The 23305-nt window shown below is 38.9% G+C and overlaps 1 protein-coding gene across 4 annotated transcripts in view; it reads right to left on the bottom strand.

Moving 5' to 3' along the window:
• The window catches only part of STAB1 (stabilin 1), a 138617-nt gene extending 118850 nt beyond the window's left edge, over positions 1 to 19767 (bottom strand). The window contains exons 1-7 of one of the 4 annotated variants that reach the window (XM_042453972.1): positions 19449 to 19760; positions 12733 to 12863; positions 10369 to 10484; positions 8600 to 8685; positions 2479 to 2548; positions 1824 to 1919; positions 845 to 961 (exon numbers count right to left, since the gene is read on the bottom strand). In XM_042453972.1, coding sequence (XP_042309906.1) covers positions 845 to 961; positions 1824 to 1919; positions 2479 to 2548; positions 8600 to 8685; positions 10369 to 10484; positions 12733 to 12863; positions 19449 to 19544 — 712 coding nt within the window. In that variant the 5' untranslated portion in view covers positions 19545 to 19760. Of the gene's footprint in view, positions 1 to 844; positions 962 to 1823; positions 1920 to 2478; positions 2549 to 8599; positions 8686 to 10368; positions 10485 to 12732; positions 12864 to 19448 lie in introns of all 4 variants that reach the window. The other 3 variants (XM_042453971.1, XM_042453974.1, XM_042453973.1) reach the window with 3 other exon arrangements.
• Positions 19768 to 23305: the final 3538 nt, after the last annotated feature.

The raw sequence follows: 23305 nt of genomic DNA on the forward strand, positions 1-23305 counted from the left end.
CCTAAGAAACACAGTGCAATAAAGCCTACTAATGCTTAATGGGGTGGCCTAAATACTCTAAAGGCACCAGATCACGTCTGATATTTTATGCTAGGCAGGGTCAACCCTGGCTCAAACTTGAATAGGAGACCACCAATAAATACAGGTACTATAGGCTACAGGAAGGATGTAGTTAAACCACCTCTGAATATTCCTTACCTTAGAAACCCTATGAAATTTATGGGGTCACCATAAGTCAACAGGCGACTTGAAGCAACACACACACACGCACAATGTCAAATGAATAATAAAGTTAATTTTTAACAAAATATATATTTTATGTTTTGTTGCTAATTGATGTAACCACCACAAAGTGATTCCTATTCTTCAAATTATAAGATAAGAGATTTCATCTAAGCATTAAGAAGAACCTTTTTACTGTAGGACCTATTTGACAGTGGAAGAGATTGCCTTGGAGGGTGGCACATCCTTCAGGAGTGCTTTAGTTGTGTATTTCTGCATGGCAGGGGATTGGACTAGTCGGTGCTCCCTTCCCACTCTACGATTTTATGATTCAATGTTTAGTGCTGACTGGTGGTTGTGGAGTGGGAGAAAAATAGATGGGGAAAACTAGGTTGGAGATGAAATAGAATTGAGTGTCTTGGGAGAGTGTACAGCGGGATGGTGGTAGTTCTGGTCTTTAACCCTGAAAAGAAGCATTCAGCACCATAATATTTTCTTACAGCTTACACTTATGTGAATAAAGATTAAAAATGGTCTATCTGACAAGGCTGTTTTATCACCCTCATCCCCAAGCATTTGATCTCTCTGAAGTGCAGTACAAATGCTATGTGTTTCCACTCACCTTGACAGTGAGGCCCATTTTTCCTGTAGCCTGGGATGCATTCACACTTTGCCTGCCCATCTTTCACTACACAAAGGGAATTGGCTTCACAGCTTCCAGCTCCACAATCAGGAAGTTCTGAAACCATAAAACAGGAAGTTTAGGTTAAATATCCAGATAAAATACGAAAAATAGAGCCACAGATTTACTTAAGAGCAAGTCCCAGTGTTTGCTGAAGCTTACCCCCAAGTAATTGTGTCAAGATCCTTGCCTTTAATCGTTTTGATTGTTTCCTTGTGGTTTGTTCTGTTCAAACGTATTTTCCCCAACTCCCAGATTGAGCCTTTTAAAAAGAATGTGAAATATGTATGCACAAACAAATACAATAATTCTGAGGTAGAATGGGAGCAAGGCGCTGATGTTTTATTAGCAAGAGTACTCAGTGAAAGGGGGAAATATGTGCTTCACCCTCCATATCATAGAAGAAACTGATGATACCTATAATGAGTGAATGGGCATGCACCATCCCAGAAATAAAACAAAGTAAGAAAAGATTGTGATAGTGATGAAAGAAGCAGGCCAGTGGATAAATAACAATATAATTTTGGCCTAAATCCCATTGTTACTCCTGGCTGAAATAGTAATCCCATTTCACCAATTAGATTTACCTTATCATTCCACAATTGATTCAGCAGGTTTAACTTACTTTGGACTGACAAGATTTCACCCCATATCTTAGTATAACATTACAAAAAACTAAACCAGTATTTCTTGAACAGGGAACTAACTTACACTGTCAAGCCAGGCTATGTGACAAACATCACATAGCCTGAGTATGTTTTTAACAAGTAATGCAGTACAGGTTGGCCATCATAAGACCCAGATGGGGAACACTGCCCCAGCTATAGCAGTAACTACAGCAGCTATTCCTGGGACATATGCCTTGAAAAAAGTTGCTAGTGAAATCTGAAGAGAAGGGAGGCACTGGAAGTATCTATACCCTGGTCGCACTTTCGTCCAGTGTAGTTGGGAAAGCAAGTACAGCTTCCATCCCCAGAGGGTCCATGGTTGCAGGTTCCGTGCTGGCACTCACATTCTGGGGTAGAGAAAAGAGGACAAAATCCATACATTTCAGTGGTTCTCAAACTTTTTACTCTTCCCACCTCCCCGCTTGACATAATATATGAATAAAAATATTTTGTTTGTTTAGTGTGCATACTTTCATTCACACATTTATGTATAGTCATATTTTAACATCTTATAAGGAAGCAGCCTCCTCCTCCTCCTCCCTCAGACAGAGGATCCAAACATCTTTCTTGCTTTTCTCTTCCCCTCCAGGACAGAAAAGGTTTGGGAAGTGGAGGAGGAGGAGGAAGGATCAGGGCCTCCATGTTGCCCCCTTGAGCAACTCTTGTGTCGCCTCCCCTCCGGTTCCCCCTTACAGTTTGAGAACCACTGATAAATTTGCTTTTGTTCCAGTAAACCATTCCTTACATACATTGGTGTTTTTGGCCTAATTCTCCTTAGAGTTTAAACACATAACTTTTTGAAACACAATTGCTCAAACCCCCAGCCACATTCAACAATTGAGAACTGCTCTTCCATTATAGTTCAATGATTTAACTTCAGTAACAAGCTTTCCCTAAGAAACTTACCAGATTGACAATCAGGCCCAAAATGATTCTCATCTCGGCATTCTTGGCATGCGTATCCACCATAGTTCCTCTAAAGTAATACAAAAAGGGACACTTTTTTAACAATAGCATCTCTATCTTCCATACAATGCAACTGGCCTCTTTTGCCACCTAAATGTGATGAGTTAAAGTTATTTTGGGATCATAATACAACATGAAAAATGAGTGAGAGATTCTATCCACACACATCATCAGTCACCTGCTTGTGGCATATATCTAGTTTTTCCAAAGGATGTACTATTATTAATAGGTTTTTCTTGGGTCTGTGACAGGCAGTTGAGTCGAACTAGAGGCAGAGCAGACTGATTTATCTCAAAGCAATGTAAATAATGAATAAACTGATATAAATCATTATGTTAAACTAGGCTTTCTGTTAGAGAGCCAGCGTAGTGTAATGATTTGAGCACTGGAATACGATTCTGGAGAGAGCCCAGGGTTCAAATCCTCACTCAGCCATGAAAACCCACCAGTACTTTGAGCAAATCACATTCTCTCATCCTTAGAGCAAAGCAACGGCAAACCCCCTCTGAACAAATCTTGCCATGAAAACCCTCTGATAGATTTGCTCATAGGGTCACCATAAGTCAAAAATGTTTTGGAGGCACATAACAACAACAAGCTTTCTGTTTCTGTGCCAAAGACTATATGTACCAAAGTACAAAAATAGTCATTGTTCAATATGGCCAATAAATTTATTGAGATATGCAACAAAGTAGAGTCTTTCTAGTATACACAAGTCCTCAGCTATATGTCTTTGATTTTAAAAAAAAAAATTGGATTTTTGATTTCAAAGTATGCCCTTCTATTGTTCTCACAGTGTGGTTTCAGATAAGCAGACACTGGACTTTATGGTTGCTTCAGATAACATTGTCTTTCATTGTCCTTCCTTGTTTTTCCCTCACTTCCTTCATCTTTTTATTGGAGAAAATTTGTGATGAAGAAAAAGAAAGAATAGCAGCATCGTGCCTTCTAACTGCTAGTATAAGAATCCCCCCATCTGGACGCATCCCCTATATACTAGGGATGGGGAATATGTACCTTAAAACCCATTTTGGAAGAAAGGCAGGATATAAATCCAATAAATAAATAAAGAAAGAAAGGTGCTCTATATGTTAACGGACACCAATTCCCACTAGCCTTAGCAAGTTTAGATAAGATGAGAGATGATGCAGTTTTAATTTCACAACACCTGGAGGGTCAAATGTTCCCCATCCCTGCCAGATACACATATTAAATAACTGGCTAACCCAGAAGATACAGTAATTTACTTTTCTAGAGGAAAAGTGATGAAGAGAAGAGAAGGTTAAGAGGTGACATGATAGCTATGTTTAAATATTTGAAGGGATGTTATATTGAGGATGGAGGAAGTTTGTTTTCTGTAGCTCCAGAAAGTAGGATACAGAGCAATTGATTCAGGAAAGGAAATTCCCCCTAAACATTAGGAAGAATTTCCTGACAGTAAGAGCTGTTGGACAGTGGAATATGCTTCCTTGGAGTGTTGTGGAGACTTCTTTTTTGGAGGATTTCACACAGAGGCTGTTTAACTTGTATTGTTTTAAATATATTAGCTGCCTTGAGTCTCATTATCAGGAGAAAGGCAGGATATAAATATTTAAAATAAATAAATAAAATAAATTTAGTCTTCACAGTTTCTAAATGTTGAATATGTTAAATGATGACTATTATGTTAAGTAAGAGTTAAATTATGACTTTACTTTAAACTAAGATTTTTCAAAAATAACAGAAAGATCTGACCAATATATATATATTTTAAAAGTTAGTTACATCTATTATTTCTATCCTCCCCAAGAGAATTCTTTTATGAACAAACCAGCATCTCCAAGACATCAACTTTGGCCATGCACTTAGTTATCCATTAAATAGGATTTTTTAAAAAAATTAAATTAAATTAAAAACTCTTGTCTTTTAGTTTCTCTGTTGTTTCTGCGGTTGAGAATTGCCATGAGCAACTATGGAACAGCAGTATAAAATATTTTATACAAACAAATAAATACAAATTAACATGGGGGAGTTAAAAAGGCAAATCTTGTCTCGGAAACTAGTGTTTCTCCTGAAGCAAGCAGAAATAGATAACTTATGCTCTTCAAGAAGGAAGTACATTTTTGTTTCCACATAAATAAAGCATGATTCATACACTCCATTTCGAGTTTGTTTTCAAATTTAACATTTCAACTTTGAAATGGTTTCTTGCTCATGTACAATATCCTTCTACACATCCTGGAACTCCTGGCTTACCATGTTGATTAGTGAACAAATTTATACATGGTATCGGTGAGGAGAAAAATAAGTCTGATATAAAAGGAAGCCCAAGGGTAAACTATTTTAAACTATTCTTCTTTGAGTTCTGAACATGCGGTGACATGTGTATCTGTCATGTGAACATTATATGGCCGGATACTGCTAGAATGCTGTATCATTAAAATTGAAGGCAAACGGTTTCCTTTTGTGAAGAATTGATTTCCTTTTTAATATACATATGAGATGACATTTCCTAACTGGAAAAATACATATGGTGTGCTTTAAGGTTGACTTAAGGAATGTGTGGCCTTCTGGATGTGGCTGGACTGCAGTTCCCATTATTGATCACCAGTGTCTAGAGCTGAAACAAGCTGAGTGACTTACGCTTGGCCGTTCTGCATTCTGGGGTGGGAACATAGATTCTGTTAGCTACTGACTTTGTGCCAGCTGACTCTTCTTCTCCCCAGGGTGCTGAGCATTTTTGTGGCCCCAGATCTGGCAGGATGTATCAGCCAACTGATTCAAATTATGATTTGGGTCCCATTGGCTGATAGACCTGCCTAGATCCTCCATGAATTTCCAGATGTTGTTCCCACTCCAGTTGCGGGTTTGGATTTATGCTGGTTGCCAGCCAGTTTTTCCTTGAGCGTTGCCCGCCCCTCTCATCCAGTGTACTAGTTAGTCACAGTATTGCATATGCTTTGCACTTAATAATAATAATAATTATTATTAATAATACAGTAATAGGTTTTATTTATATACCGCCCAATCACTGGGAATCTGAGCGGTTTACAACAGAGGGGATAATAGACAGTTCCCTGCCCTCAGGCTTACTATCTAAAAGACACGACACAAAAGGAGAAGGGAATGGTGAGGGAGAGAGGGGATCAGGTCCAGCATTCTTCTCTCCCTCTGAGGCCTGGACCAAGGCAGATGGACCAGAGGGAGGGCTCTTCTTCTTCAGGCTAGCCCTGGTGGAACTGGGCCAGCCTATTCTCTCCCTCAGAGGCCGAAAGATGACAGTTATGGAGGGAGGGCGCTCTATCTTCAGGCTAGCCCCTGATGATGCTGGGCCAGCCTATTCTCTCCTTCACAGGCCGAAAGATGACAGTTATGGAGGGAGGGCGCTCTATCTTGGTTTTCTTACTTATGCTTTGTTTGTATATTATTAGTATTAGTATTAGGATTATTAGTATCCCACTCTTCTTCCAGAACTGGGACCCAGAGTGGCTTACAATATTAAAAGAACAGTTACAATTAAAAACATAGAAAAGTGGTACATTAAAACACAATTAAATTATTGCAGTATCAAAATAGATTGCTTGTTAAAGGAATAAAATACAGTTTAAAAAGATAAAACTGTTTAAAACACTTTAAAATAATACAACACTCCAGCCTGTTCTTTAAAAACTTTCTGTTTTAAAAGCCTGTCTGTATAAGAAGGTTTTAACCTGTCAGTAGAAGGACAACAAGGAAAGGGCCATTTTGACCTCCCCAGGAAGGGAGTTCCACAGTCTGGGGCAGCCACTGAGAATGCCCTCTATATATCATGTATCTATCCTGTTTTGTCACAACTATTGGTGGTTGGTATGGGTAGTAACTCTGAGATTTCTATTGCTGTGCCTTCCTGGCAAGGTTAACATATGGGGATCCCCTTAGGGAGGTCCAGGGGGTGTAGCTGTGGGAAACTGTATTGTTCAGGTGGAGTAAGCACATCTCTGGCACCCCCTGAGGAGCAGCGGGATTATGTGGGTCTTTGGGCTCACAGTGGATCCTGACCTGTTTTCTATCCAGGAGTCCTGGTGCCACAGTGGTTAAATGCCTGTACTGCAGCCACTCACTCACAAAACACAAGGTTGTGAGTTCAATACCAGCCAGGGGCTCAGGGTCAACTCAGCCTGGCATCCTTCTGAGGTGGCTAAAATAAGTACCCAGCTTGTTGGGGGCAATTAATTTACATATTGTAAACCGCTTAGGGAGTGCTTAAGTGCACTAATAAGCAGTATAGAAATGTACTTCCTACTGTTATTGCTATAGCTGTCACTATCCAGTTCTAATGTGAGCCAGAGGGTTGGGCTCATGGTTCAGCAAGTGGGCTGATTGATGCCTGGGTCCACTCCCATGCATGTGCCAATCCATCGACAGCTGTAATAAAAAACAGTTGTAGCCCATTTCTTCCATCTAATTAGTTGTTGTTTTTTCCTGCACAGAGACTCATTTGCCCCTGAACATAGAAGCAGTTCTGTTACCATGTTCTTCATGCCTGCAGTAAGGCAGCCACAGAAGCTGTGGAATGGAGTAATCACAAATCTTAAAGGAAATTTTAAGAGGCTAGGCATACTTCAGGGATTACTTCATTCAAGTGAATGTGATTATGCTTCAATTGTTGGAAAAGATAAAATGCATCACCTGCTACAGTATTAGATCCATAAACTGATATGAGATGCAAGCATTATCAAAGTTCTCTGTAACATGAACAGCCCACTATCATCAGCATGCAATTTGGGATGGCAGCCATGACCAAATGTTAGGGATTTGGGAGTCTGAAGCCCAAATAGGGAAACCACTGGCCTAGACCATGTGAAAGTGATGCCAGTATTTCTCCAAAGCTATATTCACCCATGACATAATATATGCATGAAACTGAATAGTGACCATATTGCTAGACATAGACCATGTTTCTGCTGCGTGGTGGTGGTGAGGAACATAAAGAAGGAATCAGGGCCTGCATTTTGAATTTGCACTATTTTTTACAGTTTCTTCTTTTTAGAAGGAGGAGAAGAAGAAGGAGGAGGAGAAGAAACAACTTACATTGTGCAAAAAGCTCTCTACTCCCTCCATCCCCATTATATTTGAACTGTCCTTATTGGCATAATGATCTTATTATTATTATTATTATTATTATTATTATTATTATTATCCTTTATTTATAAAGCGCTGTAAATTTACACAGCGCTGTACATACAATCTTTTTAATTGGACGGTTCCCTGCCCTCAGGCTACAATCTAAAAAGACACGACACAGAAGGAGAAGGGAGTGGTGGTGGGGAAAGGGCCTGTCTAGTAAGATAATACATATAAAATACATAGCAATACGGGAAATGATTCAATAAAACAGACAACAAAAGAACATCAAATAGCAAGTGACAATTATGCAATGCCTGGGAACGCTTCTCTGAACAGGATGGTCTTCAGCTCTGTTTTGAAGCTGGTTAAGGAAGTGATGGCTCTTGCTCGTGGGGGAAGAAGGTTCCAGGAGTGAGGGGCAGCAAGTGAAAAGGGGCGAATCCGAGATGGGGCAGAGGAAATCCTGGGCTGGGACAGCAGACCTTGACTACCAGCTCTAGTTAGTGTGCTTTGACATTTCTTTTCTCAAAGGCAACTTTTTTTAGCTGAATAACAGGAAGGAAATGCAACCTAGCTGTGAGGAAGTCAAATGTCCAATAAAGACAATATGGAACGGCTGTGCTCATGCAGGAATTCTAAGCAGCTGTAGTGTTCATTCGATGGAGACATTTTTTTTCTGGAGGACCAGCTACTGATGGTCTACAGTAAAGATAGCCCCTTTAAAATCAGGAAGGCCTGGCAAATTTAAAGAGAGCCTTTGATCTGCAAGATTTTGCAGCTTTGTATCTTTGCCAAAATGTCCATTACTTGCCCATCTATCAGGTGAAGCCTTTTGAAGTACATTCTTATATTTGCCTTAGCTATGTTCTTTTCTACTTTGTGAAGTCAACAGTGCAGATCTTATACAGAAGACTTTGCTGAGTTTACAGCAATATTACATGGCAAGATGTTGTGGATTGTCAGTAAGCCACCTTACCTCACAGATGCAAGTTCCGTTCTGTGCCATGCCATCTAAACACACCCCATGACCATTGCATATATTTTGAGAACTACCAGGGCATTCTGCCAACAGAGAAAGAAAGAGAAAGAAAAATAACTCACAGGTGTCTAGAAGAATAAAATCAATATCAATATTTCTTGTCATCCTTTATTTTTAAATTTGCTATATAAACTCTCTTCTGTTAAAACAACTGACTTTTAAATCAGTGGTGTTGCCTACTTTAATTTACACAAACAATGTGGGCTCAGTTGTCTTTTGTGCACAGAAATAGTGTGCATCCATCACTCAGGTTATGGAAAAGTTATAACAGAATCTCTGAGAAAGTGTGTGGGGCTAGTGCTTGAGAATCATCCAACAAGTAACTGCCAACAAAACAATACAAGGCACAAAACGCGGATTCTTCAAAACTACTTGTGGCCATGGCAGACATACCAAAACTGGGTCTTAACAGGAGTGGAAAAGCAGGAAGCGGGGGAAGGAGGAGAAGCAAGGTCGTATTATGATCTGTTGAGACTCTAAAGCATGTCAAGTTGAAGATACAGTATCTGAAAGAGTTATTCTCACCCCAAATACTGTGTGTGGGGCTAGTGCTTGGGGGTATTTATCATTTTAGGCCAGGGGTCGGCAAATTACACCCCAAAGGTTGCATGTGGACCCCAGGTCTGCATTAGGACCCCTGGGCACCCCAGGGGCCCTAACTGAAATGTCTAAAAATGATTTCTTGGGTATGCGGAGGACACTTCTATCATAGTTGGAGCCCCCTGGACCTCCCTACAGATCAAAAGAATATTTTGCTATATATATCCATATATGCCTCAAAATGGCCTAAGAAACCTGCCCCGATTTGCCCTAGAGACTGTTTTGGAACACCACATGTGCACATTTTGTGAGAGCAGGTTCAGTGGGGATGCAGCCCTCCAAGGTTTCCTGCAGGCATAATGCAATCTTTCACAGCTGCCCATCCCCATCATAAGGGGAGGACCTAGACTGTAGTTTAGTTAGCATATGTGTGCAAATCAAGGAATGGTGCGAGCATGTTTAGTGCTAGTGCTCTTTTTCTGACCAGGCAGTCTGACTCCCCCAGTTTTCATGCTACTTGCTGCCAATCAAAGGGGCCAATGTTTTATATTTCTCTTTCAACCTGTGCTTGGTAAGGACTGCAACATATCCACTAACTGTCCTGGGCCCCATTCCCATTGAGCTATAAAACGAATCAAGAACTGGATTATAGGGACATCATTCCCATTTGAACTTGCGTTTGATCCTTATTTAAGGAAAATCGTTTCCAAAGATGCAAATGGGAACAAGGAACAAAAATAGCCCGCGTCAAAATGCATCGAAGCAACTGACGTCATTGTGATGTCTAATCACCTAAGCACTTGATTGACAGCTTAAAAAGGAAAAACTGGTTCCAGACAGGCAATGGGAATGGGGAACAAAAAAGTCCGTGACAAACTACAACGCAGAAATATCAATGGGAACGAGAACATGGGTCAAGAAAAACCGAGTCTGTTTGCTCCCTTTTGTAATGGGAACTATGGATGCGATTCAAATATGACTCGGGAACTCCAAGTCTGACTCGCAGCAAGATTCTTTGCTTTATAGCCCAGTGGGAATGGGGCCTTCATCTGTCAGGGACAATCCTGATTAATCCTCTGCTGTCCTACTTTTTCAGCTGCTTTTAAAACATCCCAGTTTCTCTCTTCTCCTCCCTAACACTCTTCTGCACTGGATTTAAAACTTACCATAGCATTCAAAACCCCAGAATCCAGGACAGCATTGTTTCTCTTCAGTTTCTTTTATACACACAAGATTGCAACCTTCTAGTGAAAGAATATTCTCATCCAGTTTTACTATGTATCTGAAATTTTTAAAAACATACTTTAGGTCAATGATCATAAAAGCAACAATGTACTCCAACCTAGGGCTTGGAAAAGTTAATTTTGGAATTCCACATAAGGGAGACTCAACCTTGCACTATCACCATCAGCAACTTTCAGCTGGAGCTGATTTTGTTATGGTACCAGAACTCTCTGACATGGAAGGTTAAATATTTCACAAAACTGCAAATCCCAGCATTCCATAGCATCAGGTCATGGCAGTTAAGGTAGTGTTCAGTTGTTTTATTTCTCATAGTGTGCCAAGAGCCCTAGAGACTTGTAGAATGAATAGATAGGGCCAGTTAGGAAGAAGGGGATGGAAGAGATCTAAACAGGGTTTGGGGATGCAGAGATTGTGGAGAGAATTCAAGGAAAATTGTCATTTTGTTTGAAGCTGAGGTGTTACTGTGTATGGTGTAGTCAACCAGCCAAACATTTTATCTTACATGATAAATCTTTACTTCTTATTTTTTACATCTGTATTTGGATGTTTTGATTTAATAATTAACAAGGAAAATTGACCACACTTTCCCACACTGACTCCACTGATCAACATGGCCACTTGTCCAATGTAGTGGTTCCCTTGAAGTCTGAGATCCATGGAAGGATCTTAAGGGTAAAAGGGTAAGGTGAGAGAGAGGAGCTCAAGGATTGGAGCTGTGGAGCCAGCACAGTCTGCAATTAACATGCAATTAACAGTGCAAAAGAAATGGAATTTAAAAAAAATAAATAATCAACATTAAACTTAAACATCACTAGATTCATTCTGACTTGGCTGTATTTTAGTGATTTCATATTGTGTGTCTTTTTTAAAATATATTATTAAATTCACTATTTACAGATACACAGAGCTTGGCCATTGGATGGTCCAGTCCTCATGTGTGTGTATTCATAGAATCTTAGACCTAGAAGGGACCACAGGCCCCATCTATTCTAGTCCCGCTGCCATGCAGGAACAAACAACGAAAGCACAGTTGAAAGATGCCCATTCAACTTCAAAAGACCTCCAAAGATAGAGAGTCCAACATCCTCTGAAGCATTCTGTTCAATTTTTGAACACCTTTCATAATAAAAAAGGTTCTTCTTAATGTTTAGATGGAATCTCCTTTCATGTAATTTCTTGTAATCTAGATCTTCAGATATTTAAAGATGACTATCATGTCACTGTAAGCCAGCATGTATAGAGGTTTGAGTGCTGGACTAGGATTCTGGAGACCAGGATTCGATTCCCAGCTCGGCCATGAAACCTACTGGTGACCTTGGGCAAGTTACATGCTCTCAGCCTCAAGGGAAGGCAATGACAACCCTCCTCTGAACAAATCTTGCCAAGAAAACCCCATGAAAGGTTCAATTTATGGTTGCTACATGACAGAAATGACTTGAAAGCATACAAGAAGAAGAACAACAAACCATGCCACCTCTCAGTCCTGTTTTCTCCAAGATAAACATAACCTGCTCCCTAAATTTTTCCTCATAAGGGTTGATTTCCAGACCTGGTTGCCCTTCTTTGACCATGTACCTACTTGCCAATATCCTCCTTGAACTGTGGTGCCCAGAAGTGGACACAGCATTTCAGATGAGATCTGAATACAATGGCACTGTTACGTCACTTGATCTGAACACTATAATCCTGATGATGCAGCCCAGAATTGCACTGGATTTTTTGGCTGCTGCATCACACTGTTGACTCATGTTTAGCTTGTGGTCTACTTAAACCCCCTAGATATGCATGTACTGCTTTCAAGCCAGGTGTCACACATCCTAAGTTTGTGCATTTCATTTTTCCTGCCAGGATGTAATACCTTACATTTATACTTATTGAAATTCATTTTTAGTTTTGGCCCAGCTGTCGAACTAGTTATAGTTCAAAAATGTAGTTTTTCCAAACTCCGTCATATCTAACAGTGAAGACTGGACCACTTAGAGGCAGAAATAAATGCTCCCCCCGCCCCACAGCACAGCCAGATGAAATATTTCATGTTTTCCTATATTAATAAACACCCGTACTGTCTATACTGAAGAGAATAATGGATACACTAAATGGCATCATTAGGAATTGAGATTGAAGCTCTGCTACCTCATCTTGATAAACTTAGCCATTTAGATACAAGCCTCCCTTCCCTATCTGCATAAACCTACCCACTTTTTTTTTTAGTCCTAAAGCTGAAAACATCAACATTTCAACCTGAAATGGGAGTGGGGACCTTAATATCAAAAAAGAAGGCATACCTGCACTTCTCTTTATGCTGGAGTGGTTTTTGCCAGCCAGTTGGGCACGGCACCTTGTCCGCTAACATGCAAGAGGTACAAGGTGTTTTCTGCATAAACTTAACTTTCCGGTCGCATCGCATAGACTTTATCTAGAAAACAGAAAGGAAATACATGTTGGTGCAATTCATTCTATGATAAAAAGAAATCAATTAGACTCACCTGGTTTTTGACCACAGTGCTAAATTCCCACCCCCAATCCAGAAATTAAGCAAAATGGGGGGATATACAGAAGCAAGTGACATTAATAGTAAGGAACCACTCATGATTTTATGTAGACAAATTTCCTGCTAAAGCTTCTGTTTTGAATTTATAAAAAGTGGTCAGAAAGACAGATGCAGGCATCATGACCTATCCCAGTACATTCTAACTGAAACCAGTATGCCATGCTGTATTGTTTCACGTCCCCAGGACTCAGACTAAGATATTGAGGCACAGGGGCAAGATGAGGCAGAAGGGCAAAAGAGTGAGACAGAATGACATGCTAGTAAAGCAGATGGCCAGGAAGGCATCACAGTTTCTGAACAGCCAGACACAGAGCTAACTGCTAACAGATCTTCCATGGGGGAACAAAGTAGAGAAAAGGAGGAGCTGCAGAGACTGGAACATTTAACAACTAGAGAACAACTGCATGCTGACAACAGACCATAAATTTGGAAATGATTTAAAGGCATACAACATACCCACCCACCAAACAGTTCTTAACCAAATAATGAGAGCAATTGGTCTTCTTTTTGTTGTGTGCCTTCAAGTTATTTTTGGCTTATGGCAACCCTAAGGTGAACCTATCGCAGGGTTTTCTAGGGGTGAGACCACCTGACTCACCCAAAGTCACCCAGTGGCTGAGTGGGGAAATCAAACCCTGGTCTCCAGAGTTGTAGTCCAGTGCTCAAACCACTATATCATGCTGGCTGATCTAAGGAAGCATACAAAGGGATCTTTCTCTCTCTGTGTGTAGGAAGCTAGTGGCATCTTTAGGACTAGCTGATTTATTTTACCATGACTTTAATCCATTTCTTCAAATGTATTGATGGAAGCGATTTGATGTCAGTGGATTGATTCAAGTGGATAGTAATGCACAAAGGTTCATCCTCAAATAAACCTGTTCGTCTTAGAAGTTTGAGTTCTTGTTGAATTTTGCTGCTTGTTAATCCTTTGTCTCCTCTTGTTCCATGCTTTTGCAAGGCTGTTCGTGCCAAGTTTTTGGATCTACACTAGAGCTCTTCCAATGGTTTTGCAAACTTTGGGCATGGCTTGCTAAGATGGTACTATTGTTGAATGACAAATTTTCTTATCTGATTTAAAGCAGTATAGCTTTATAGTGCAAAAGTGGATATATTAGAACAAAAAAAAATAAAGTGAGAAATGAAGGAGATTATTTTATTCTGGAGAAAAAAAGGAGGATATTTTTATGTTCTCACAATTGAAAAGAAGCCCACATGGGAATAATAAAATGTTGTTGCAAGTGCTGGGAAATGCCATAAAATTGTCCAAAACAACAGAAACATCAATAGTCTATTTTTAAAAACCCTGAGAAATACAGGAACAAATACTATAACCACTAGACAAATTTACCTTGAACGGAGGGTGCTTAGTACACCTATTTCCTGGGATAGTCATTTATTTATTTATTTATTTATTTACTTGCTGCCTTTCTCCTGCAAAGGGACCCAAGGCAGCTCACATATAAAAACAATTAAAAACTTTACAATCAAAATTTTAAAAACAATTAAAATCATTTCAATAAAACAATATAAAATTACATAAAATACAGAAGTTAAAAAACATGAATAAAACACCCATCCCCTATAAAAGCCTCCCTGACAATGATTATAAGTTAAAAGCCTGCTTGAACAAAAAGGTTTCTTCCTGCTGACAAAAGAAAAGTAGGGAGGGGTTCAGCCTAGCTTTCTGAGGAAGAGAGTTCCAAAGGGGGGGGGGGGAGCAACCACTGAGAAGGCTCTCTCTCGTGTTTTCACTGTGTCAGCAAAGCACATCTGAGAACATGAATATTGTTTTACCAATTCAGCATTGGACCTATAATCCTATTCAAGTATTATTTTTAAGAAGTATATAGAAGGAACCGGGACTTGTGCTGTAAACTCACTATCCCCCACTCTCAACCTTCCCTTTGTTGATGGGAAGGTTTGGAAAGGAGCTCTAACTGCATTTGGCAGAAGGAAGTTGCAGAAGTCCATGTGACTGGAAGCACTGATGAGGATCCTTAATGGCACAGAGTTTTATAACTGTGTTATAAGGTGCAAGATCAAGGTCAAATCTTTGTAGTTCATTTAATATGAGCCTGTCTATATTTATTATTTATTTATTGTCCCTAAATCCTGGACAGATTTTTGTGTTTCATTTGATAGGTCCTGTCCATATTTATCATTGATTTATTGCCTTTATATGCTGCCTTTCTCCTGGTGTGGGAGAAAGGTGGTTCTCAAACCCAAGGTGGTTCACAAACAATATAACAAAATTAGTAAAAAACAAACAAACATAACAACAAAATTAAAACAAAATTACAAATCATTAGATTGAAACCATACAAATGTTAAAACTACATTACCCACCTGCTCTCCAAAGAAGGCTTGCTACAAGAAATTATTCATTAAAAGCCATACTTCAACAAGGTCTTTGCCTGCTAGTGAAAGGAGAGCAGAGAGGGGGCCACCCTAGCCTTCCATGGAAGAGAATTCCAGACACAGATTTATCCAAAATGCTTGGGACCATAGTTTTGTTCATGAAGCAAAGTGGGTGTACATTGAACTGTCAAAAAGCAAAGGTGTCACGATCTCATCCAGCCATGTGGATTATTTGGGAGTATTTCAGATTTTGGAATTCTGGATAAGAGATACTCAATCTGTAGGAATAGCAGCCATTGACAAAGCTCTCTCCTGTGTCCCCATCAACTGGACCTGGGCTGGTGGCAGGATTATGAGAAAGCCTTCTCCCGAGCATCTTAAGACTAGCAGGTTCATGTAGGGAAATACAGTCGTTCGTGTAGTCTTTCATACGAACCTGCCCAGCCTATGAGGAGAGGCCTTTCTCTCAGCCCCACCACTTTCACGGAGGTGGTTGGGAAGGACACGAGAGGGCCTTCTGTTCCCTAGACCTTGCAATGACCTTCCTGGGGAGCTTAATGTGGGCCCTTTCTTGCTGCCTTTTCCCAGGAGGGTAAATACTTTTTTATTATTATTCAGACAGGCTTTTAGAAAGGAAGGCTTTATTATTTTAAATTGTATCATTTACCTTTTAAAAATTGACTTTTATTCAGAAATGCTTTTGGAATGGAATGATTTTAAATACATGTCTGTAGGAGCTGTATTGTTTTAAATTGTATTGTTTAAAAATCTTTAGTAAATGTGTATGTTTTTAATATGATTAATAATTTAATTTATTGTATGTTTTTAATTGTAATCTTTAAAAAATGTTTTGAAATGGGATTTATATCCCACCTTTCTCTCAAATTGGGATTCAATGAAATGAAACAAGGCATGTTTAAGATAAATTACTATATTTATTTATATCCCACCTTTTTCACAAGACTATTATTATTATTATTATTATTATTATTATTAACAATATTAATCATTTTAAATATGGTAAATGGGATATATAGAGATCACAAACATACAATCCCCATGAAATAAAAACATGGCCAGAATCTAAACTCCACAAGTGTAATTTTTGAAACTTTCTTCTTGTTACGTTCATCGTGGTGCCTAAAACCTGCTCTAGAAAGCTTTCTTGCCCCCTCAAACTATTTTGGGGGTGCCCAAGAGACTGTGGGAGAATTGTCCCTTCCTAGCTCCACCAACAGACCTCCACTGTTGAATCCTGTCCTATAGGCATGTAGCATGTATACACAACCCCCACTATATCAATCAGATTCATGTATCTCTGCCATTGTCCAATGATAATTTTTCAGTCATCTGCTCTCCGACATTGATTCTTAACTTGAGGCAATAAACAGACTAGAAAATAAGCATTTCCAACATAATTCTTCACAATATTTGTATTTAGTGGTGTCCTACTATCAGCAGAAGAGATTCAGTGGATGCACTGATTACTACCCACCCCTCCCAGATCTGCTCCTCAAGACTGGAGGACTCTTTATCATGGGTGGGGGGGGGACTGAAGGAGGAGCATGGGAATGGACATCTCCTTCAGTTGTATGGAGATGTATTTAGATAATGTTGGATTTGACCCATCTATCCTTCATGAATTTGTAGACTCCTTATTTGAATTGAGTATGCAGTGGTTTGACCATTGGACTATGACTCTAGAGCCCAGAGTTTGAATCCCCACTCAGCCACAGAATCCCACTGGTGACTTCAGGCCAGTCACACACTCTCTGCCTCAGAAGGTGGCAAAGTCAACCCCCTCGGAACAAATCCTACCAAGAAACCCCTGTGATAACCTATAGTTTTTTGTGGGTTTTTCGGGCTATGTGGCCATGTTCCAGAAAAGTTTCTTCCTGACGTTTCGCCAGTCGGGAAGAAACTTTTCTGGAACATGGCCACATAGCCCGAAAAACCCACAAAAAACTATGGATGCCGGCCATGAAAGCCTTCGACTTTATACCTGTGATAACCCTTTGTGTCATCATAAATCAGAAATGACTTGAAGGTACACAATAACACAAAGTCATTATTATTGACAAACACTAACAGATTTTAAACTAGTGTACTTTTAATAAGTTATCTCTAATTAATAGCTAGTCTGAGGTGTGTTTTGGGGAATGTTATTATGGTAGATTATGGAGTTCATTATTATGATGGAATACATGTTAGTGTATTTACACTACATTAAACGTGTAGAGGATCTTGGGCAGTAACTATTAACCAAATTTTAAACCATTTATCATTTTTACACATCCACAGTTGCCCCTTCTTTCTTACGAAGTTGGGATCTGTATTCTTAAATATGTGCGGAGGGGCAACCTCCATTATAATCAATGGGGTGTGCTCGCAGGGCCATGCCCCATTCAAGCCTATGGGACTTGAATACTTGTGACTCTCCATTTTCACAGGGGGGGGGGGAGTCTGGAACAGATCCCCCGCAAAAACAGAGGGTCAACTGGATGTGCAAATTTAATATAGACATGAAGACATAGAAAAGCATACAGTGGGTGGCAGAAGGTAGGTCTGGATCCAGTGACAGATCTCTCAGTAATTTGGAGTAAATTGGCAAACCAATTTTAAAAAATATGGTAGCAACAAAAGGAGTCCCTCACCCCCAAATCATATTTCAGAAAAGAAAAAAGCTTGGGATAAGCAAGACTGAAGTTTTGTTATGAATGGCCTATATGCTCCCTTCATTTCTAGTACTCAATACACATTACTGGGTTCTGAATTCTTTCATTCTAATAACATATCTTTTGCACTAAGCTCCTGTTATTAGAACTCAGGATTCTTGTCCTCCTTAAGAGAGAGCCTGCAAGCCTCAAGTCTGCCTATCCTTAATGAGTGATATAGATGTGTGCCATCACACAGCATCTGCAAAGTGCCTTCTCTCCAATGAATGAGGAAGAGATGCCTCTTTAAGACAGTGCCACCTTGAGACTCCCTTATTAGGAATTCTGAAATCCAAAATCCTCCAAAATTAACTACATGCACGACTGAGATATTGATAACTTTACTATCTGAGGGTTCTGTTTACATAAACTTTGTTTTATGCACAAAATCATTAAAAATATTGTACATAAAGTTACTTTTAGGCTATGTGTATAAGGTGTATATGAAACATAAACTAATCTCATGTTCAGACTTTGGTCCCATCTCATTTCGTATATGCAAATGCATTCAGCCCCCCATATCCACAGATTCCTTATCAACAGATTCAATCATCCACAGCTTGAAAATATTCAAAAAAATATAGATTCTGAAAAGCAAACCATTTTATATAAGGATATTTTTATATTTGGAATGTAAATTCCAAAAAGCAAACCATTTTACATCATTTTATGTAAATGTAATAAAAATCACTTTATTATACTATTGTATTTAATGGGGCTTGAGCATGCATAGATTTTGATATCCACGGGTGGATATTATTATTATTATTATTATTATTATTATTATTATTATTATTGAGCTTTATTTATATAGTGTTGTAAATTTACACAGTGCTGTACATACAACTTTTAATTAGATGGTTCCCTGTCCTCAGGATTACAATCTGATCATTGATATCAGCCCAGCAAATACCAAAATCCAAAAAAATTCTGAAATCCAAAACATTTCTAGTCCCAAGCATTTCAGATAAGGGAGACTCAACCTGTACAACCCCCCCCCCCCCCATGATATTCTAAACAAATTGTCAACAGGATGGGGCATTTTGAGATCAAAACTACATAACTGATTAATCTTATCCATTGAGTAAACATTACAGCCCTAAACATCCATAAAACGCCCCCAGTTAGACAGCATCCATAATGCCTGACTATCCTCATGTTAATGATTTCAAAACGTAAATAAAATTCCAAAGTGGCCTAATAGCTATTTGAAACATGCTGATTGTATTTAACATGCTGGCCAACACCATGTTCATTGAGAAGAAAGCAAACATCCCCAGTGAGTTCGATGGAGCATACTTCCAAGTTTCCTGTATATGTATGTACAGTTTCATATATCACTGCGGCTTTCAACACTCAAGAAAATTGTTCCGCTTACCTGTTGGCCTTCAGCTGGAGACATGAAGTATGCTGCAAAGATGAAAAATTGTAAGCCAAGAGCTCTCATTGTCATGCACCTCTGCTGAGGAGACATCTCAGCTTAAAGAGATGTGAAGGATGCAGATGCTGTTTATGTAAGATAACACCGCCTACTAGGAACCAGTTCCAAGAAACTCAGAAGTGAAACCAAGACAGAGAAAAAAGCATATTGCATGCTGTGAATTTCTTATTCCAAACTATGCAAAAGCAGGCTCACTTTGACTAAGCCTGAACTGTCAGCAGATCCGTTAAAAGGAAAAAGCAGAGAGGTAATAAAAATGACCCTCAGAAAGAAAAGTGTGTGTGTGGAGGAGTTACTCAAAACAGGAACATCGAGAGATTTCCTCTCTCGTATCAGTTCAAAACAGATGGAAGGAAATCCTTTATTTTTCACTGGCATGGTATTTTAATCATATATATTTAACTGTGAAGTAAAGCTGGCGGGTGAACTGGAATTGATATTGACCCAGACGGCAAATTCATACAGTGTCATTAAATTGTTTTAGGGGATTGCTTTGGTAGTTCTTTTTCTTTCTGGCATTTACTTGTGGTTTTACTATAGGTTAACAGTTGCTCACTGTTTGAACTATAAGAGCAAATTACATACAATATTTCAAAAGTGGTTATTTCACTGAGATGTGAAGAAATCCTTATTAAAATACTATTACAAGAGTATTCCATCGAAACGCTTTATTTTCAGGATATGCTAGGGGCATGCCAGTGATCCCTCCCTCCCAATGCTCTCTCTGGAATAATAAAAATGTTACTCTTGGGCCCACTTTGCTACAGTCTTTGTTGCCAAAAGCACCACAAATGCACACGTAACAATCCATCCTTAAAAATACCATAAATTTTTTGGGTATTTCATCTCTTTCAACAAGGGTTCAGATTGTTTCATCGTAGAAGGAAATTATATTTTTAGAAGACAATTAGTAAGTAAAATAATAGTATGTTTAAACTATCCAGGCAGAGGCACACAGCATGAATATAACAGGAAAGAATAACCCCACCTCCCCGCCAAACTTCCATAGACGATTTTGAATGAACATGTTTCTTTTTGAACAGTACCACCTACATCCTGAATGATCTTTGAAATGACAGTCTGGACTTCAGAAGCAGTTGATGGTATAAACACGTGGACCTGCTGTCCACAGAAACAATAATGAAAAACCATGATGATGTTTTATTTCCCACATTCCCTCCACTGTAGCACTCAAGCAACACAGCAAGGAACAAATTCTCATACGTTTTCTTTGGACAGGGAAAATGGGACTCTTAGTTCATAAGCATCTGGTGGGCCACAGATTTCTCACCCAAATTTCATGGACTGTAAATATGCTATATATGTATTCCTAGCTCAATCCAAGCTTTTGATAATGGATAGATATGGTGACTTGAAGGTTCTTCCAATTCTATGATTCATAGTTGGAAGATCTGTGCAAATCAGCAAAGCACATTTGTATGGCAAGCCAGTACTGCTCTGTAGAGCCAGCATCACAAGAAACAGTTATCAGCGTGAAGTTGAAGACTTTCAGGGTCGGCATCCATAGTTTTTTGTTGGTTTTTCATGCTATGTGGTCATGTTCTGGAAGAGTTTATTCCTGACGTTTCACCAGCATCTGTGGCTAGCATCTTCTCTGATGCACAGATGCAGGCAAAACGTCAGGAATAAACCTTTGCAGAACATGACCACATAGCATAAAAAAACCCACAAAAACAATAGTTATCAGTGTTAATACATGCTTCTGTCTAGTAGACAGTAGACATTAACACAAGGTTTTGCATTACTTGGGCAATGTTTCACCGAAGTCCTAATCTGTCACTGTGCTTCTGTAGTTCCATTAATTTATTTCTAATGGTTCTCTACCAAGCAGACTAGGTACAAGGGAGATACTGAGGTCTCCAGAAAATATAGAAGAGCCAACATTTCACTTTCCACATACAAGTGGACAGTTGTTTGCCAGTGCTGCCACAAACCTCACTGCCAAAGAGATAAGCTGCTTTTCAGTTAACAGTGGTTCTCTCTTTAGCAGCAGAAACTGTAGTAGCAATAAAATAAAATAAAATAAAATAGATGCAAAACTCTGGCTTCATATGCTTTTCTCTCCCATGCTTGCATATAAGTTTTTGTTGGATCCTGGTATTCTCTTTCCTCCACATAAAATCTCTTTTATTTTTCAAATGCATGGTGAAAGTGCCGAGCCACACAGCAATTCTTTTATGAAGCATTTACAATCCTCATTCAGCTTAGGCAGTTTCCTGCAATTGAAATCTTGTGTTTATGCAGCCTTGAAAAAAACTAAAAACTGCCAAGACTTATGGTATACTGTAAAATATAAATTTTTCTGTGTGGGTTTTCTGAGGTCTACAAATTCCAAGGGACAATTAAAAAAAGAAAGAAAAACATCCCAATTTGAAATCTCAGAAAGAAACATGTTTATCTATTTTGTTCATTAAGTTGGTTGCCTAAGTTATCTGAGGCAGAAGGGCATAATTAAGAACAATGAACCAACAAAATTATAGCTCAACCCTGTTAGTTTTTTGAAAAGCCTTCTCGGGAAAGATATTTCCTTGTTTTGCATTGTGTGTTTCTGCACGTGATTTTTTTCAGTTCTTGAGCCAATAAACATCTAAAATGTGCTTAGGACAGCAAAAGAGTCAAATTTTTGCTTAAGAGAAGATTTTCAATTGACCACATCCAGAACAGTTCTTCATTCTTTGTGACTTTGGGAGAGAAGTGATCCTTTCAACTATTTGCAAATCAGTGAAAATAATAAATCCACTGCAGCCAAATTCTATTGTTTGTAGCCAATAACAAAAATTTCTCCATATAAGTATGTGTATTAACAGTTATTCCAAACAAATTAACATAAAATTTCAGAAATGCCAAATAATTAAGCATCTTATTAAACATAGCCCTTGCTACTAATGCAAACAAAACTACCCTATAAATATCTATACTAACAAGAAACCACCTCTCATTTTGAAATCAGACAGACCTAATATTCTTTTATAATAAAAAAGAAACCTAATATTACATAATAATTAATAATAATAATTTGTTTTATTTATATACCGCTATTCCAAAGATCATAGCGGTGAACAGCAAGTAAGCTAATTAGCAAGTAAGCTAATTTGCCCCCAACAGTCTGGGTACTCATTTTAGCGACCTCGGAAGGATGCAAGCCTGAGTCAAGCTTGGGCCCTTTTGCTGGTCTTGAACTCGCAACCTTGTGGTTTTGAGTGAGTGGCTGCAGTACAGGCATTTACCCACTGCGCCACCAGGGCTCCATACATGAATTATATATGGAAAATGTAGTGCCCAGTCTCTTCAATTTGCCCTATGACATATGAGGTGATTATTTACCCTACCAGTTTTTTAAAAATGCAGACATTTTATGGAAGTTTGACATTTGCTTTAGGTAAAAGAGGAAGCTAGTTTAATTTCAGTATACCAAATATAGGAAGGATGAGTTCTTCTCCATTTATCCAAATCTCTGCTGAAATCCTATGTAAAACTATTTTGCAGGTCAGATACATGATCTACAGAACATATACAACCCAACATGATATTGCAGGGGAAACTATTGGGAAGAAACTATTGTGTAATACAAGTAGTATTCACCAATACTCTCTTTCCTGGCACTCCTGACTTTGAGCAAAATGACCCAGGACTACCCTGAAGCTGGATTTCATTATGGGAATTGCTATTTTTCCTTGGTCACAAGGCCTCTCAGCCTTGTTTATGTGCTTTGAGATTAGGCTATACATAGTGAGGGATTCTACCATAATTTGCACTGGAATAGAAATATTTGT

The sequence above is a fragment of the Sceloporus undulatus genome, chromosome 2 (assembly GCF_019175285.1).
Source record: "Sceloporus undulatus isolate JIND9_A2432 ecotype Alabama chromosome 2, SceUnd_v1.1, whole genome shotgun sequence".
Taxonomy (NCBI): Eukaryota; Metazoa; Chordata; class Lepidosauria; order Squamata; family Phrynosomatidae; genus Sceloporus; species Sceloporus undulatus.